This window comes from Phascolarctos cinereus, unplaced genomic scaffold, assembly GCF_003287225.1.
Source record: "Phascolarctos cinereus isolate Bilbo 61053 unplaced genomic scaffold, phaCin_HiC Scaffold_2;HRSCAF=192, whole genome shotgun sequence".
Classification (NCBI taxonomy): Eukaryota; Metazoa; Chordata; class Mammalia; order Diprotodontia; family Phascolarctidae; genus Phascolarctos; species Phascolarctos cinereus.
In genome coordinates this window covers 272,544,428-272,562,601 of record NW_027555625.1, presented here as the reverse complement: position 1 = coordinate 272,562,601, position 18,174 = coordinate 272,544,428, and the positions used below count along the sequence as shown (strand labels likewise).

At 42.2% G+C, this 18,174-nt stretch overlaps 1 protein-coding gene and 1 non-coding gene across 2 annotated transcripts; one reads left to right on the top strand and one right to left on the bottom strand.

Moving 5' to 3' along the window:
* Window positions 1-3: 3 nt before the first annotated feature.
* Window positions 4-6,321, top strand: WFDC3 (WAP four-disulfide core domain 3). The gene is made up of 6 exons (XM_020965626.2): window positions 4-75; window positions 416-581; window positions 3,790-3,927; window positions 4,397-4,528; window positions 5,210-5,422; window positions 6,087-6,321. Exons 3-6 carry the CDS (start codon window positions 3,888-3,890, stop codon window positions 6,107-6,109), a joined length of 408 nt encoding a protein of 135 aa, XP_020821285.1. The 5' UTR covers window positions 4-75; window positions 416-581; window positions 3,790-3,887; the 3' UTR covers window positions 6,110-6,321.
* LOC110193680 (uncharacterized) lies at window positions 5,465-17,060 on the bottom strand. Its single transcript, XR_013484345.1, has 3 exons — window positions 17,023-17,060; window positions 16,161-16,278; window positions 5,465-5,546 (listed from the first exon to the last, which is right to left on the bottom strand). It is a non-coding gene; the product is annotated as an uncharacterized LOC110193680 (transcript).
* Between the last annotated feature and the right edge of the window lie 1,114 nt (window positions 17,061-18,174).

The window sequence follows — 18,174 nt, the reverse complement described above, 5'->3', positions numbered from 1 at the left end:
GTAGCATGGCTTAATAGAAAGATCACTGAAATTGGAGACGGGAAATCCTGGATTCAGATCCTACTCCAATACTTAGTATGGAGAAGTCACTTAATTCCTCTTAGCCTTGGTTTCTTCCTTTGTGAAATGAGGACAGTAATGCCTGTAGAATCTATCCCATAGGACTAAATACAATGATCACATGAGATAATACGTGTAAAGTGATTTGCAAGCCTTAGTACACCATCCACGTGCCAGATGTTATTCCTAATTTACCTAGAATGTGGGGGAGTTCCACTCAGAATGATAAAGTTTCATCTAAAATGCTGGGAAGTTCTATCTAGAATGGGGGGATTTCATTGGGAATGGCAAGGAAATCCATATAGAATGATAGTGAATTATATCTGTAAAATAGGGACCCCCACTGTTTCCTCAGGATTTGGAGAGAGAATCAAATAGCCACCCATCTGCTCCAATGTAATGTCAAGACAATGAGAGCAAAGCAACTTTGGTGGACCTCCTTTGGAAGACATGAACAAAAGTCAGCCACGATGAGACGGCAAGACGGACTGCAATCTGTACCCTTAGAAATGAAGCCACAGGTGTGATGAAGCCTCCAAGCATTGTCTTCCATTTATGTTATAGAAATATTGGAAACAGTACACTATGTCCTGGAATCGTGGGAGGAGGGGAGGGAGATGGGGAGTATGCCAGCCCTGTTTGGTTCCCAACGCTAGGTATTCAGAAGGATATCCTTCGCTAAGAGTTATGGAACAGAGAACCACATGACCAAGCTAGCGGAAGGATCCCTTTCTCAGAAAGTTTCGAACCTTTTTGTTGTTGTTATTAATCTGAAAAGTTCAATATTATGCATAATTGTTACTGTAATGGTTAGAAACTGAGCATACATGATAAACAATTCACATAAATTACTGCACTTAATATTACTTCTACAGTCAAACCCAATTTTTCATGATTTTCCCCTATGGATAATAGTGAGATGTCCATCTGGCTATGCTCCTTTAGAAAAGATCCTGTCAATTTACCAGACTAGATATGCCAGTCAGCTTGGATCATTCACCACAACTTTTTTCTTAGTAGCCATTTCAACCTAATTGTGAGTAAACAATATACTGTTAACCTAATTTTGTTGTTCCAAGCAGAATCGATATGCCTTTTTATCTTATGACTGAAAGTCTTGTGATAGTGGTGTCCATGAGCCTATTATGCTGTATTTAATAGTGTTGTGACTTCATCTGTTGTTCCTCTTAATTAATGTGGTGATTCCTTTAACCATGATTTGATGGTATTAAGTGAATGACTGCACAAAGTGAGAACTGTCTAGGTTATATGGACAGACAGTGAAGTAAAATGCTATTCATAAAAAACAAGGCATGTTCAAAAATGGTCATTTAATGGATGACTAGTAGATGCAGGCTTTCAAGAGTTGGCATTTTCAGCAAATAAATGTGGGATTTTAGAAGCTGTAAGACCAGCAAAATTAACTTAAATTTGATATTTCCCTTTTGTCCTTGCAATTTTGTTTTGACTCTTTCTGGATTAATGCAGTGGTGTTTTGTTCCTTCTGTATTTGTAAATGAAACATTTTTTTTTAGAGTTTCTAAACTTTAAAAAAATCTGCTTGGTTAGTAATCAAGTGGTTGGAACACTGCTTTGACTTTTATTTTAAGCATGTTATTGACTAAAGGCTTCACTGAAGAAGCATTCTACCAACTCGGTCAATTTGATTCTGTGATCTGTAAGTAATATGGCACCTGATACTTTCTGGTGCTTGATATTTTTGAGGACCAATAATTCAAATGGATTTTGTTCTTGAACAGTGTACCAAGAGATTTGATGATGACATTTGTTGGCTTGAGATCTGATTTTTTTTTAAGTTATACTGAAGATCCCTTCCTAACTAGTTGAAAAATGCACAAATTTATATGAGTATGAAAACATAAGGTTCTGATAGAAAAGTGAAAGCTGTTGAAAGGATATTAATCTAAATTAATCCAGTATGATTAGAAGAGGGGTAGTTTTGGTGTCATAATTTCTTTCTTCATGGTGTTGGACTTTAATCAGTTAAAATGTATTTTTAAAATCTGTACCACAAAACTTAATGCTTCAATAAAAGTTTGCTTAATTCATAAAAAAAGAAAAGAAAAGAAAAGAAAAGATCCTGTCTGGAGGCAAAGGGAAGAACATAATGATTCCAACCCCAGGTTCTCTGATACGATCTCCTCTGGGAATAATTCCCAAGTTCTCTCCTCTGTTACTGACACATTCCCTTCAGGCAACACTCTTCTCTCCACCCATTCCTGCTTCCCTTTAGGGTCCTGGCTCTAAGGCAATGTCTGTGGTTCTGATGGTGGATGTGTTGTACCCATACAGACCTGCTCCCACACACCTGAGTTGATCTTTGAACAACTAAGGAGGGTTTCTGGATAAATCCAGGTGACATATCTGATCCTGGAACCATCAGGAACCTCTCAAGCCTGAGGGAGTGCAGAGATACTCACCACCAGCAGGGAGCAGGCCTGTTGAAGGTTCTTCATGTCTGGGTGCCCAGGCACAAGCTGTCCTGCCCAAAGCACTTCCCTGAGGGCAAGGATGCTTTTTAGATCTGGACCTGTGAGGCAAAGTCTGGAGGAAGCTGAGCTCAGCCCCTCCCAGAGGCCACCAGTCTCCACCCCCAGGTATAATCCCAGCCCCAGACTGGGCTCTCCCACCCACTCTCAACAACACCATGAAGCCCACCCTGCTCAGCCCCTTCCTGATGCTCCTAATCTTCTCCCTGCTGCTACCTCCACTGACGGGAAGCTTCCTTTTTAAAGGTATCTATTTAATGGGGGCTTAAGGATCCTTGGGGTCAAGATCATATAGGAAGGAGACCTGAGCTAGCCTTATAGAATCAATGGGGAGTTGAGGGTGCTTGGTACTCTTTCCCTGTAGCCAGAAGATCAAGTTTTATCCTAGCTGAGTCAAGCCAGGCCTAGGGTCCCTGACTTGGTTCAGAACATTTCTTGTGCTATAACCATCCCCACCAGATAGAGGCTTCCTTTGTACAGGAAAGACATAAGCACCCAAAGAAGGTTGAGAATCCTCAGTGTTTGGACAGATTCTGGGAATCCAAGTCTTTCTAGAAGAGCTGGAGGGGAGGAAGAGAGAGACAGAGACAGAGAGAGCACGCACCTGAGCTTTGGCCAGAGGGCAAATGCCCTAGGTGCTAAATCCCAGGGTCCAGGACCCAGATCCAGAGGTCATGGCTCAAGAAAAGAGTTTAAGGCTAAATGCCAGGATTTAAGGATCCAGGTTCAGGGATAAATGATCCTAGTCAGGGATTGGGGTTCATTGTCAGGGCCACGGCAGTGCCAGGTGAGGGATTAGGGTCACAATCATACTGATTCTGCCACTCTCCCCTCTTGCCAACATTACCACCAACTGATCCTGGCATGGGCTGAGTGCTGAGGGCTGGGCTGAAAAGGGTTGGGTTGGGACAGCTCAGGATGGAACGAGGCAAAGTAATCCCCATGCATACACAGACATTTGGGGTGGCATGCTATTCTGGATCTTGGTCTGGATGTCTGTGTTTGACTATATGTCTTTATCTTTTTATGTGCATAGCGGGGAGGGTTGTGCAAAAGCCTAAGTAATTGGAATTGTGTGTTGGTGTACTGAGAATGAGCAGATGAAATGGGGCCTAGCTTGTGTTAATGAGTCATAGAAGAGAAGAAATGCTTGGGGGCATACATGTCCCCCTGTCTAGTTTGGTGCCTCTGCTTTTCCCTAATATATGCCCTATAATAGGTCCTACAAAGATATCCCACAAAAATCCTTCACCTCCTCCCCTGGATTCAAGTGAACCACTTCCTAGTACTGACAACACCACAGAGGCTCCTGCAAATATGGGGATCACTTTAAAGGATGCAGCTACAAAGTTATCAGGTAAGACAATTTGCCCTTGCCATCTCCCTCCCACCAACCCACACCCCACCCCAAAGCCAGAAACCAAGAAGTCAGGAATCATATTGAGAATATTGGAGGAGGTACTTAGAGGTAGGGTTATGTGAGGAGTAGTGGAGGAGTAGAGGAGTAGGGGAAGGGGTTCTAAGACCTCCTAGCCAGCAGGGCTTCCTGGAAGAAGCCCAGGCCTAAAGATAGAATGGTGTAGCCAACAAGTTCCCAGCAATGAAAAAAAAATCCGGGTTTGAAAGACCTGGACTCTACCACTAAGTATCAGTGTAACCTTGGGCCAGTTAGTCTCCTTTCTCTGGGCCTGTTTCTTCTTTTACAAAATAAGATTAAACTAAATGACTCAGAAGATCCTTTCCATCTCTTATATTATGGGTATTACGTGCCCTTTAACCCTGACATTGTCCCTTCTTACTTATGACTGTCCATGATTCTCTTACAGAGAAACCAGGCCTCTGCCCTAAGGATCTCCTTCCATGCAAAGAGCTATGCCATGGAGATGATTCCTGCCCTCATGGCCAGAAATGCTGCAGCACAGGCTGTGGGCACATGTGCCAGGGAAACACTGAAGGAGGTAAGGTGGCACTTTCAGAATCCAATCATCAAAAACTGCTTAGAGCCCATTCTCAGAGGTAGTACCTGGGATGAGAAGGGACAGGAATTTCTGCCTTCATCTCCACCCCTAGATTACCTTCAATCTGCCTGGAGTGCTCAGCCCCTCGACGGGCCAGGGACTCATCTTGGTATCACATGGGCCAAGAAGGGAAGTTAGTGTAACAAAAGCTATTGGACTGGGAATCCAGAACCCTGGGTTCATGTACTACTAACTTTCACCATTAATGTATCACCTTGGAACTCACTGGGCCTCATTTTCCTCATCTCTAAAATTATGAGGGAATTCAGAAGTCATATAGCATGATGAGGCCAGAAAAGATCTTAGAAGTCATATAGTCAAACCTCTTGTTTTACAGATGAAGAAACAGTTGAGGTTCCAAATCATAGAGTGATCCAAACCAAGGCCTCCCGACTCCCAAACCAAAGCTCTTTGTATCCCCAACATGCTGCTTCTTACATTCTAGAAGATGAGTTCCTTAGGGGCCTTCAAGTTCTAAACTCCTCTGACTTCAGTTGCCATGATCTAGAGTCAGCAGTTAGTCTGAATTATGCCTCTGAAGAAGACTCTGGGTCCCAAGTAGGAGCTTAGGAAGGTATGGCTGGTGACCTGTTCCTCTCCCCCTCCCTTATCTTCACATAGGGTGGAATGGCCATTGTCCACTTATCCTCCAGAGCCTTTGTATAATGGGCTGCAAAACTGATGAGAACTGTCCACATGGAGAGAAATGCTGCAAGTCTGGCTGTGGCCAGTTCTGTGTGGCCCCTATCCTAACTCAAAACTCCACCCAGACCCCTGAGGAGGAGCCTGCCCCTCAAAACTTTAAAGAGACTCCAATCCCCAAAATACTTCCAGGTAAGCTTAGCCTTCATGTTCCTAGATTCATTTACTAAGTTCTTACCATGTGTTGGGTTCTGTGAAATTTGGGTGGGATGCTGAGGAGGAGGTAAACTCAGTGCCTTCTGGGAGCCCCCAGTCTCTACAAAGAGACAAAACAAGAGAGATAACAACCCCAATCAGTCTATGTTAAGTGCCCTGGGAAAAGTATAGTCAGCGATCTATACAGGGAGGAGAGATCCCTGTGTGCTGGGATGGTCAGGGAAGGCTTCTTGGAGGAGGTGGACCTTACAGAAAAAGCAAAATTTAGATGAGAAAAGAGAATAGGAGAAGATATTCCAAGGGCCTAGGTGGGAATGTGCCCAGTGTACCTAGGGGACAATGAGGAGACCAGGCAGTCAGGAGCCGGAAGCTTCTATAGGGGAGAAGTGGGAGGTAAGGGTGAGGGGAGGGACAAGTGGCTTGAAGCCAGGGTGTAAAGGGCCTCAAATGCTAGGCTTAAAGGAGTTTGGGCCCAATCTTGTACAGAAGAAAGATCCATGAAAGGTTTTTGAAGGGAATAGGAAAAAACAGTTGAGGAAGATACTTATCTTCTGAACCCTAGGGGCAGAAAAGCAAAACCTCAAAGTTGACACCCCACCCCCAACTCTCCCTACACTGTGTAACTAAATATCTCTTTCAGTTCTAGAAACCCAGGTGAACTAGGTGACCTGATGTCCCAGAGCTTCCTCAACTCCAGGAACAGCTGGACTTCACTGGCCTCCTGGGGTCCCTGACCTTGGGGAATAGATGGCTCTACTCACTGGCCCCTCAATTCTGCCCCCATTGCTCTTCTAGGATCCTGCAACACAGCTTTGGGAAGGGGGGGATTCTTCAGGTTGATTTCCTCCTCAATAAATGCTGATGTTTGTACTCCCTGGCTGTTCTGCTTCTGGCATCATGAGAAGACATGCAAATTCATGAAGTTAGTTGAAGTTATTCTTCGCTGGGAGCTATGCCCACTAAGGCAAACAGGTTGGACCTAGTCCATGACTTAGTACAGAAACTCCAGGGAGTGTCTCTGAAGTCCAGGGACTTTAAAGTGGGCTTAAAGATCCCGCTGGTGTAAGAGCATAGAGCTAGAAGTAAGCAGCAGGGATGGTGTTTGAACCCAAGCCTTCCTGACCCCAAGCCCAGTACTCTTATACACCCATCCTGCCCCTTAAGAATAATATAAAGTCGGTGGTGGGTGGGCAGCAAGGTGGCACAGTGGATAGAGTACTTGCCCGGAAGTCAGGAGGACCTGAGTTCAAATCCGGCCTCAGACCAAACACTTGACACTTACTAGATTGTGACCCGGGGCAAGTCACTTAACCCCAATTGCCAAAAAACAAAACAAAACAAAACAAAAGAATAATATAAAGTCCTCTTTCTGGGCTTCATCCTAGTGGGGAGGGGTCCCTGGGGTCTCAAAGACCATGCCAGTAGTTCACAAGCTGTGGTGGGTCCAGCCATGTTGGAAAAAACGAAGACAGTGGGCCAAGCAATATTCTAATGCAGGGGTGGGTCTCAAAGGGCCACACTGGAGAACTTTGAGGCCACAAGTTCCCCACCCCTGTCTACTACCTGCTATCCAGTGAGCCTCGCACCTACCTAAGCCCAGTGAAGCCCACTACCAGACACCCAGGGAAGAGGACCAGTTTTTAGCCACAGTAACTCATAAGACACCCACTAAGTCATGGAGTGCTTGCATAAGATCAAGAAGAGGAGAGGAATTGTTGATAAATCAAAATAAATTAATTTTTAAAAAAAAGAAGAGAAGAGGACCTGGGATAATTACAGTCCAAACTCTCATTTTACAAATGGGGAACCCGAGGCTCAAAGAAGTGAAAGTGATTTGCTTAAGGTCACACGAGTTAGTATGGTGGTCAGTGGAAGAAGTAGCCACCTGGATGAAATGGGAGGTCTTTGGAAGTATACTGAAGTGGTTCACATTCATCTAAGGTTTACAACTCATTCAGTTATTCAGTCTTCACAACAACCCTATGAAGGATTCTGGAAATATTATTATCCCCATTTTACAGCTGAAGAAACTAAGGCTCAGAATGACTGTGACTTGCCTGAATCACATAGCTCGTAAGTAGTACATTCAGGGGAAGTAGAAACAGAGGGTCTGGAGAGGGCAGAGTCCAAATGCCTTGGGGCCAAGCGCTGGTCACTTTCCCACTAATGTGAAAACACTTAGTATTCAAGCCCTGGTGGAAAACATGGAGGCCAGATATATCTGGTCTGGATACGGGGATGGCACTCCACTTCTGGCTCTGAAGGCCAAGGTAGGTCAGAGCCAGAATCCCAGGGGGAGAGAAGGTACCAGGATGTTGGAATAGATGATCTCTAATTTAATTCAACAGACAGTTAAGATCTCTTCTAGCTCTATTTTTCTACGAAATTGAGAAATATTCTGGCTCCCGAAGTGCTCATCACAATTACTGACATTAGCAGTAATAACAGGTGACATGTTTATAGTGCTTTACAGCTTCTTTTGTTGTGGTCAGTCTTGTAAATGAGCTCATTTCACCACAGACCACTGTCATGTTAACAATGGTCATCACTGGATCTGCATGGAGCCTCCAGAGGACAGTGGAGATATCTAGAAGTATGGACCCTGGAAGGGACCTTCAATATGATTTATTCTCTTCCCTGCTTCCTCATTCCTCCCTTCAATGGGCCAGGGCTGGTTGGCTGGTTAGCTGACTGGTAACAAAGATAACCTGTCCTTCATTCTCTGAAAGGACCAATAAGACCACAAGGGTGATGTCTTGACTTGCATGTGAATTGGATTTGAGTAAGGCAGATGAGTAGAAGATGGCAAATAGGGAGCAGTCAGGACCTGGGAGGAGGAGAAGGAAGGAAGCAAGAAGTCAGGAACTTGGGCAGATGGCAAAGTTGGCAGAGCTGATCTTCAGCACCTACCAGATGGCCCCCTTCTCTGGCCTTTGGCCACCAATACCTTATCTCTTCCCTGCTTCCTATTCTCCACCTCCTAGTTATTCCTGTCCAGTAAATTTCATTCCCCTCAGGGCCCAACCAGTAAACTGGCTTATCTGATAAAGTCACCCTAACCCCTACTCTCCCCCAAGAGGGAACATTTTGAAATAATAGAAAGTACAATGGACTATGAATGGCAGATGACCTGAGTTCTAAACTCATCATAATGTTATGTGTTACTTGCCCATCCTCCTACCCCCTAGCTCATTGGTAGAGCTATGCAGACTGATCTTTGCTGAGTCCAATGAATATCTCACACCTGGCTCAGCCCAACTAGTTAAACACACTTCCTTGGTCCTTGAACAATGGACTGGGTTTTATTTCATCTAGAATAGAAGTTTTCAAAGTGTGGATTGAAAACTATTGAGGGTCCCTGAGACCCTTTCAAAGGTCCAGAGGTCAAAACTATTTTCACAATAATACTAAGACAATGGCCTACTAAAATACTCCTTTTCCAACTTCATATCTATGTAAGGCTGGATTTTCTTCATGTCCTTCAACCAAAACAATATATTCTAACAGACTGAATGCAGAAGAAGGTATGCCTTCTATTAAGCCAGAAATTAAAAAGATTTGTAAAAATATACAAAATGCTGCTACTCTTTTTTGTTTTGGAAAATACTTATTTTTCATCTAAAATGTTATTTATTTACTATAATGGGTTTATTATCATTATTTTAAATGAGATGATAGATATTTCTAAATTGCTATCAATTTTAATTTCTAATATGGCAAATACCAATAGATACAATACAAACAAAAATTCTTTGGGGTTCTTAATAATTTTCTTCCCCCCCCTTTTTTTTTTGCTTTTAGGCAATTGGGGTTAAGTGACTCGCCCAGGGTCACACAGCTAGTAAGTGTCAAGGGTTTGGTGTGAGGCAGGATTTGAACTCAGGGTCCTCCTGACTTCAGAGCCGGTGCTCTATCCACTGCGCCACCTAGCTACCCCATTCTTACTAATTTTCAAAAATATAAAGGGGACCTGTGACCAACAAATTTGAGAACCACTCATCTAGAATAGAACAACTCATTGGGGCAGGGACTTTTTATCTACCTAGGATCTCAGAATTCAAGGCTAGAAAGGTCATATGATTATAAGTTTAAAATTCAAAGAGACCTTAGAGGTCATCTGGTCTAACCCCTTTATTTTACTGATAAAGAAACTGAGGCCCAGAGAGATTAAATCCCTTTCTCAGCGTCAAACAGATTTGATGAAGTTAGAATTTAAACCCATGAGAGTCTCTGACTTCAAATCCACCATTTGTTTATCTACTCCCGGAGTTCTTAACCTGAGGTCTACAGGCCTTGGAGGTGACTGGGTAGATTTCAAGGTCCATGAACTTGGACAGGGAAAAAATTATATCTTTATTTCCATTAACTTCTAACTAAAATTTAACATTTCCTTCAACTGTGAATTTAAAAAATAAACAAATAATATTACTTGGAGAAGAAGTCAATAGGCTTAACCAAATTGGCAAAGGGAGCCATGACTTTCAAAGGTTAAGAGCCTCTGATTTAGTCCTATTCCCTCATTTTACAGATGAGGAAACAGAGGCCCAAAGAAGTTAAGTGTCCTTCCCAGGGTCACACAGATATTAGGGGGCTAGAATTCAACCCAGGTGCTCTGGCTCCAAAACTACTACACGTTCATCTGGTCCAATTTCTTCATTTTGCAGAATAAGAAACTGAGACCTAGACAGAAATGACTACCATAGGATCACATTAATAGTAAATAATAGAGTCAAGGATTAAACAAAAGTCCTTTGATTTCAAATCCGATCATCTTCTTCTACTGTACCCCATCATAAAGATCTACCTAATGTCAGTTGAACCAAGGCCCTTCTTCCCACTGAAGCTAGAAACCCAGTGTCCAATAAGTACTCAGAATGCAGGGTCCCACAGCTATTTCTAGTGTTGTTCCCATCCTTATTTCACTACCCACTACTAATACCTACTTCCTAAAAACAGGTGGGTCATTCTTTCCCATTCCAGATCCATCCTCTGCCCAGGCCACTGCTGGGCTCCTAAGATAGGAGCGGACTGTTCCTTGGACTGGGGCCAGACCTAACCAGGCACAGCCAGGATGAAAACATGATGTACTATGAAGCAGATGGATGAATACAGGTGAGAGACCTACAGTGGTAGGTGGAGGGGGGACATAGAGTAGAGGAGGCAGTCCTCAAATATAATGCTCCCTCCCCTTGCCACTACAAAGCTGGGGGAGGGGGGATCACATGCTCCTGGCTGTTTACTCTCCTCTCCCATTTGTTAGAGTGGAAGTAAACCTCTCTCTTCTTTTAGCTCACAGAGAGGTATTGTGATATGGTAAAAAGAGTCCTGACTTCAGGCTCAGTAGGCCTAGTTTGAATTCTGGCTGTATTACCTGTAAGAATACAAGCAACTCTCTTATGTTCTGTGGGCCTCAATTTCTACATTAATAAAAATGAGAGGATCAGACTAAATTATCTATAAGGTCTCTGCCACCTCTAAATCTTACGTCTGTGTCTTCTTCCCTTACTACCTACCTCCAAGGGCCTCAACTCCGTTGGCCTAAGCATAGAGACCACTTTTATTTCCTTAGTTCACCTGAGGCAGAGATTGGATTTTCCAGAAATGGACATGATTTATAATAAGTGGAAAACAACAAAAACTATCATGTATTGAAGGAACCACCAGAGCATGAAAGGAGTTTCCTAATATACCTATGATCAATAGACTATAGTCAGAAGAGGATTGGTTCTGGAGTCAGGAGACCTGGGTTTAAATCCCATTTCTGGTCTTTCCGGCCTACGTCGCCATGGGCAAGTCCCTTCCCCACTCTGGGTCTCAGTTTTTGCAAATGAGGGGACCTACACTCTCTATGATCCCTTCCAGCTCTAAATCTCATGAGCCTATGACCCATAGAGGCCTGTAAATCTTCACTGCCAGTAGGACTGAATATGGACTGATTAAGGGAATCCCTGGGGAATGGTAGGGGGAGGGAGTGGTCACCTATGGTGGATGAGTAACAGCTTCTGGGAACAACTGGACCCCTTCCCCTCTAATTAGAATCTAGATCTGGCATCTCTCCACAGCCAGCCCACACAGAGACAGTCCACTTGGTTGGAATGGTTTAATTGCAAAAGCCATTGGACCATAAAATTTGTGGTGCCAAGTTAGTCTATCCCTAAAGTAGCATAAAAGGGAAAAGAGGAAGACTCTTACTCCCGAGATTGGGGCCTGATTGTCCAGGGCCCTGATCCCAGAGATGCCTCAGCCCTACAGCCTCTGGAATCCCTTGGAGTTGAACTGAGTGGGAAAATCTCTAGGCAGTTTGACATCTTCAACTTCATGGCTGGGTGTGTGGGTACTCACTGTTATGCCTAGGGCACTCCCCGGAGGGCCTCAGAATGATCCTTAGATTTAACCTCTAGGGTAATAGAGTCCTTAGTGGGCTGGCTGGGCTCACTTCCAACCAGGGTTGCCAGCCCCACCTCTGCTGGGCATATATAACACCAATTCTGGATCATCTCCTCCTATTCTCAAAAAACACCATGAAACTCATCATTCTTTGGCCCTTCGTGACCCTGTTCATCTTCTCCTTCCTGCTGCCTCCACGATTAGAGGCACAAGAATTACTAGGTATGAGCAGGGAGGCTTCCTAAAGATAGGTGGGTGTCCTATCCCTATCTCCATCCCCACTCAGAGATGAGGCTGACGCTGGAGGAACAGTAGAAAAGGAAATTGTTGCCTTTGGCATCCCAACAGCCATAGGAGAATCTCTTTCCCTGAAGCCAGTAATCTATACCTGGTTCTCAACCAGCTGGCTAAGCCAACTCTTACCCTTCATAAAAACTTTCTGAAGCTTTCCTGGATGGAGGAGGGTGGACAAGTACAGAATAGGAGAAAGAGCATTGGATTTGGAGACTGAAGATGTGGGTTCAATTCCAGGCTCTATCATTTACTATCTGCAGAACTTTAGACAAGTTCCTTCCTTTCTCTTGGGCCTCAGTTTCCTCATCTGTAAAATAAGGTCATGAAAAGAGATAGTTGCTTCAAGCTCTCTTAGAGCTCTAATTCCATGATCTTTGTCAGGAGGACTGCCCCAAGGCAATAGGGATCTGGGAGCCCAGCAGACATATGGAGCTTTGAGCACTGGGAACCCAAGCTGTATGCAGGAAGAGCCATGTCTACACAGTGCCCTCCCTGCACGAGAGCAGGGACACGAGGAGGCCCTTTCCACTAGAATTTTGAAGGACACATTAGTGAGAGACTGGAAGTTTGTGTGTATATATATGTATAAGTTTGAGGGTGAATAAAAAGAGAGTACCTAGGGGAGAGAAGGAAGGGGAGGAGAGATTAGAAGAGAATCCTAAAAATCCTAAAAAAAGAGAAATCCTAAAAATCCTAAAAGAGAATCCTATAGATTCTACAGATGGAAAGAACCTTAGAGATTAACCACCTAATTTTACAAATGAGAAAACTGAGTCTCAGAGGGACTAAGTAACTTGTCCAATCTAAGTCCAGAGCTCTTTTCATGATAGCACAAGAGTTGGGAGGAAGAAGACTGGGCATATTGCCCTATCCACCTTAGCTCCCCAATGGCATGCTGCAACCAAGCATGGCCAAGGCCTCTAGGACCAGTTGGTGAAGAGAATGCCCATCAAGTTACAGGCCCCAGCCCCCGAAATTTCCTTGTGTTCTCCCCCTGTGGCAGAATTATGCTCTGAGCCAAAGAAGATTGGTCACTGTAAAGGAACTTTCCTAGATACTTTTACAACAGCACCACAGGTATCTGTGAGAAATTTATCTTTAGGGGCTGCAGTGGAAATAAAAACAACTTCCTGACCCTTCAAGACTGTCAAGATAGTTGTATCTACAGGTAAGCTTACCTAGCCCCCACCTAACCTGGGGTAGAAGAAGTCAGAAGTAATGAAGGGAGAGAGGGGAAAAGGTAGAGAGGGTGGTGTGAGGGCAGGAGGGGGTTCTAAGACCCCAGGAGGAGGAGAGAAGCCATACTGAGTTTCCCCACATACCTCCACTTCCATGGTGGGACAGATCTAAAGGTACTTGGTGTGAGCAGGGGGAAAAAATGACTGATTTCTTCTGTTTGCTTTCCAGATGAGTCATCACTGCCTCTCCCATTTCCCAACTTCAGGAGCCACCACTACCACCCTAGATCCCAGGGTTTTCTACTAACTTTTCATGTCATTCACTGGTGTACTTCCCAATAAAGGTTCTTGTTTTGCTCACTTAGTTGCTCCTGAGTTCCCTCAGAACCTGATCTTTGCCCCCTAATGCCTTCCAACACAAACCAGGAATGGGATCCTATTCAGGGCCAGGGTGACCTGGCAATGAGGTAGGGCAAGGGGGAGAAGGGAAATTGGGAAAATGTCTCAGGCTAAGAAGGTGGCAGCCACCCTGATTCTTGTGGAGATGGAGAAATGGGAACCAGGTCATTGTTCTGTTGGATGGCTCCACTGTTGGTGGAATTGTCTCTGAAGAGTTTGGGCATTAGGTTACTATCAGGGGCTCCAGGTTTCTGACCTCCGAACTATTCTATTCCATGTTTTTATCGATTGTTAGTATGAAGACCTAAAAGGACTATTTATCAGAACTGGGAATGATATGAAGACGTCAGAATCAAGATTTAAAATTATCTTAATAAAAAAAAAAGGGTGGGTTAAACTAACAAGATGAAATTGAATGGAGGTATGTGTAAAATAGATTCAAAAATTCAACTGCACAAGTACAGATTATAGGAGACCTGGATTAACAGTAGTACATGTGAAAAAACATGACGGCTTAGTTGAACAATACAAGTTAAGAGTGTGAATTTTTTATTTAAGTAAATAAATAATGAAGCTAATGCCATCTTGGACTGCATGAACAATCATAATAGTACCATTGGCCTCTGAGTTTATGAGATTACATAGAGAGAATCATGGGCAGTTCTGAGCAATACACTTTATAGAAACAGTGACAAACTATAGTGTGATCCGCCAAGATGGCAAAAACTTTAAATCAAAGCATTAGAGAAGTAGCTGCACCTCTCCTAGAGAAAATAAGACTGAGGAGCAACAAGATTGTTATCTTCAAATATGTGAAAGGCTGTCATGGGGAGGGGGAACCAGCTTTCTGTGTGATTCCCAACTCTGTGTGGCCTCTGAGGGCAGAATTAACACCAATGTGGGAAAGTCAGAAGGAAGTATATCTTAATTATATCCATATTAAGAAGATCTTTTTAGCCATCAGCAATGTTAATCAGCAAATGAATGGGCTATGCCTGGAGGAAAAGATCTACTTGTTACAGAAAATCTCTAAGCATTTGCTGAATGCCCAGATGTCAGGGATGGTGTAGAAGGGATTTCAGCATTGTATAAGAGGTTAGAATAAATGAACTCTTAGGTCCCTTCCAAGTCGATTATTCTACCATCTGGGTTTTTTTTACTATTAGATCCCAGGGGCTCCCTGAAGTTCCCCAAGTTCCTCTGCTAATGCTAGAACTAAATAAGGCTGGTAATCATCTGAGGCCCCAAATGTCAATGTTCATAACAAAGGACATTTCTGAGCATGCTTTTGATCAATGCCACTCCCCAAAGCCTACAGGGATAAATTAAGTGACATACATCACAATGAAGGTTCATAGGAAGGGAGGATGGCACACCATGGGCAAACCAATGCCTTGAGCTGGCTCTAACCCCAGCATGCACTGAGAGAGAAGATTTTAGGGCAGGTTCAGAATAGAATAGGATGAATGATGGGTTCAAGGTAGAGGTATATAATGAGGACCAAGAGAGGAGGTAAGAATACCCAAGGCAATCATTGTCCTAGCTCTAACCAACTGTACCACAATACTCTACCTGGTTACCTCCTAGCTCCTGTCCTGGTACAACCAGGCTCTTCTATAGTATCCTGAGCTATACAGCGATTAGAACTGGGACAGCTCCTAGAACTCAACTATGTGGGGAAGGATGATGTAGTATATAAAAAGCACTAGATCTGGTGCTCTTTACTCGGGAAAGTCTCGGGCTCAAATCCTACCTCTGACACTAACTACTTCTATGGCCATAGCCAGGTGATTTAACTTCGCTGAATTTTATTTTCTTTATCTGTAAAATAGTAGATGGGAATACCCACTTCACAGGGTGAACAGCCAAATGGAATTATGTAAACTACTACATAAATGTCATCTACCATTATATGGAAGGGGAAACTGAACACCAGAAAGAGGAAGAGACTTTCACGAGGTCACATAGGCAGTAGATGTTCTGTCTGGGCTCCAAGAAAAAGCCCCAGTTCCATGATAAAACTACATTTCCAACAGGCCCTCCCATCAGGACTCCAGGATAGGGCTGTCTTCTTGGATGTCAGGACCTTCAACTAAGACCTTTTCTTAAACCATCCCTGCCTAGGTCAGGGTCCACCTCTCTCCCCCTCACTTCATGGCTAAATTCCTCAGGTATGTTGGGCCTTTCCCGCCATCTTATTAAATTAATGTCCTCTATAGTCCCACTTTGCTAAACAGTTATCAACTCAGACAGAGTTCACAAAACTGGAAAGACCCTGAGTACAGAAAACATCAAAGCTTTTCTATTTATATCCCCTGTGCTTAGGACAATGCTTGCACATAGGTGCCTAATAAATTCTTTTTTAATCAATTGAAAGTCAGAACTGAAAGGAACCTTAAAACAGAGTATGAGGTAGAAGAGACCTTAGGATCAAGTTTGGTAAGTTTGGAAAGTACCTTGGAAAAGAGGCTCTTTATCTTTTTTGTGTCCTGGACCCCTTGGGCCATCTGGTAAAGACTCCTTCCCAGAAGCACGTTTTTCAGTGCATAAAATAAAGTACACAGGAAACCAATTCTGTTGAGATATAGTTAACAATAACAGATGCAGTTAACACAATGGATCAAAAAACAGAATCTGAAAATATGTTGTTTACAAGAAACACATTTTAAAATGAGAGACACACAGAGCAAAAATAAAGGGCTAGTGAAAAATTTATTATGCTTCAGCAGATGAAAAAAACAGGGGTGGCAAAAATGATCTCAGACAAAGTTAAAACTGAGATAGATTTAGTTAAAAGAGATAAGCAGGGAAACTACATTATGTTGAAAAGGTACCATAGATAAAGAAGTACTATCAATATTAAACATATATGCACCAAATGCTATAGCATCCACATTTTTAAAGGAAAAGGAATGAATTACAGGAGGAAATAGCAAAACTATAAGAGTGGAGGACTTCAACTTTCCCATCTCAGAACTAGATATATCTAACCAAAAATAAATGAGAAAGAAGTCAAGGAGATGAATGGGAACTTAGATAAATCTATGTGATAGATATATGGAAAGAACTGAATGAGAATAGAAAGGAATATGCCTTTTTACATAGCACTTTTACAAAAACTGACCATATATTGGGGCATAAAAACTTTATAGTTAAATGCAGAAATATTAAATGCATCCTTTTCAGATCATAATGCGCGTCCTAAGAAAAAAGCATCAGGACCACTTGAATTTACAAGTGAATTCTACCAAACATTTAAAGATCAACTAATTCCAATACTAAATAAATTATTTGGATAGGCAAAAAAAGGAGCCTTACCAAACTCCTTTTATGAAACAAATATGGTACTGATACCTAAACCAGGAAGAACAAAAACAGAGAAAGAAAATTATAGCTCAATTTCACTAATGAATGTAGATACAAAAATCCTAAATAAAATAATAGCTAGGACACTACAACAATATATCACAAAGATTATACATTGTGACCAGTGGGATTTATACCAGGAGCGCAAGGCTAGTTCATTATTAACATAATTGATTATATCAATAGCAAAAGTAACAAAAACCATATGATTATGTCAATAGATGCAGAAAAAACTTTCTAAAAAATATATTTATTAATTAATTAATTTTTAGTTTTCAGCATTCACTTCCCTAAGATTTTGAGGTCCAAATTTTCTCCCCATCCTTCCCCTCCCCCAACCCCAAGACTGAGTACAATCTGATTCAGGCTATACATATACATTCATATTAAACATACTTTTCGCACTAGTCATATTGTAAAGAAGAATTAGAACCAATGAGAGAAACCATGAGAAAGAAGAAACAAAAGAAAAAAATGAGAGCAAATAGTATGTTTCGATCTGCATTTAGATCCATAGTTCTCAGAAAAAGTTTTGCACAAAATACAACATTCATTCCTATTGAAAATACTTGAAAATATAGCCATAAATGGATTTTTTTCCTTAAAATGATAAGAAGCATCTCCCTAAAACCATAAGCAAGCATTACCTGCAACAGGAATGAACTAGAAGCCTTCCTAATAAGATAAGGAATAAAACAAGGATGCTTGTTATCACCAATATTATTCAATATTGTAGTCGAAATACTAGCAATAGCAATAAGAGAAGAAAAAGAAACTGAAGGAATCAGAATGGGCAATGAGGTAATAAAACTATCTCTTTTTTGCAAACAGTACAATGGTATACTTGGAATATCTTACAGTTAGTTAAAACAATTAATAATTTTAGCAAAGTAGCAGGATATAAAATAAACCCACATAAATTATCAGCATTTCTATATATCACCAGCAAAGCCGTGCAAGAAGAGATCGTAAGAGATAGTTCACTTAAAATAACTATAGACAATATGAAACACCTGGAAGTAGACTTGCCAAAACAAACCCAGGAACTATATATGATCATACTTATAAAATACCTTTTATATAAATGAAGTCATATTTAAATAA

What these genes read in the sequence shown, in the direction of transcription:
- WFDC3 (XM_020965626.2), top strand. Translation starts at nt 3,888, where the DNA reads ATGGGGATCACTTTAAAGGATGCAGCTACAAAGTTATCAG. An exon ending in TGCAGCTACAAAGTTATCAG is followed by an intron (nt 3,928 to 4,396) that starts GTAAGACAATTT and finishes ATTCTCTTACAG; the next exon opens with AGAAACCAGGCCTCTGCCCT. An exon ending in AATCCCCAAAATACTTCCAG is followed by an intron (nt 5,423 to 6,086) that starts GTAAGCTTAGCC and finishes TATCTCTTTCAG; the next exon opens with TTCTAGAAACCCAGGTGAAC.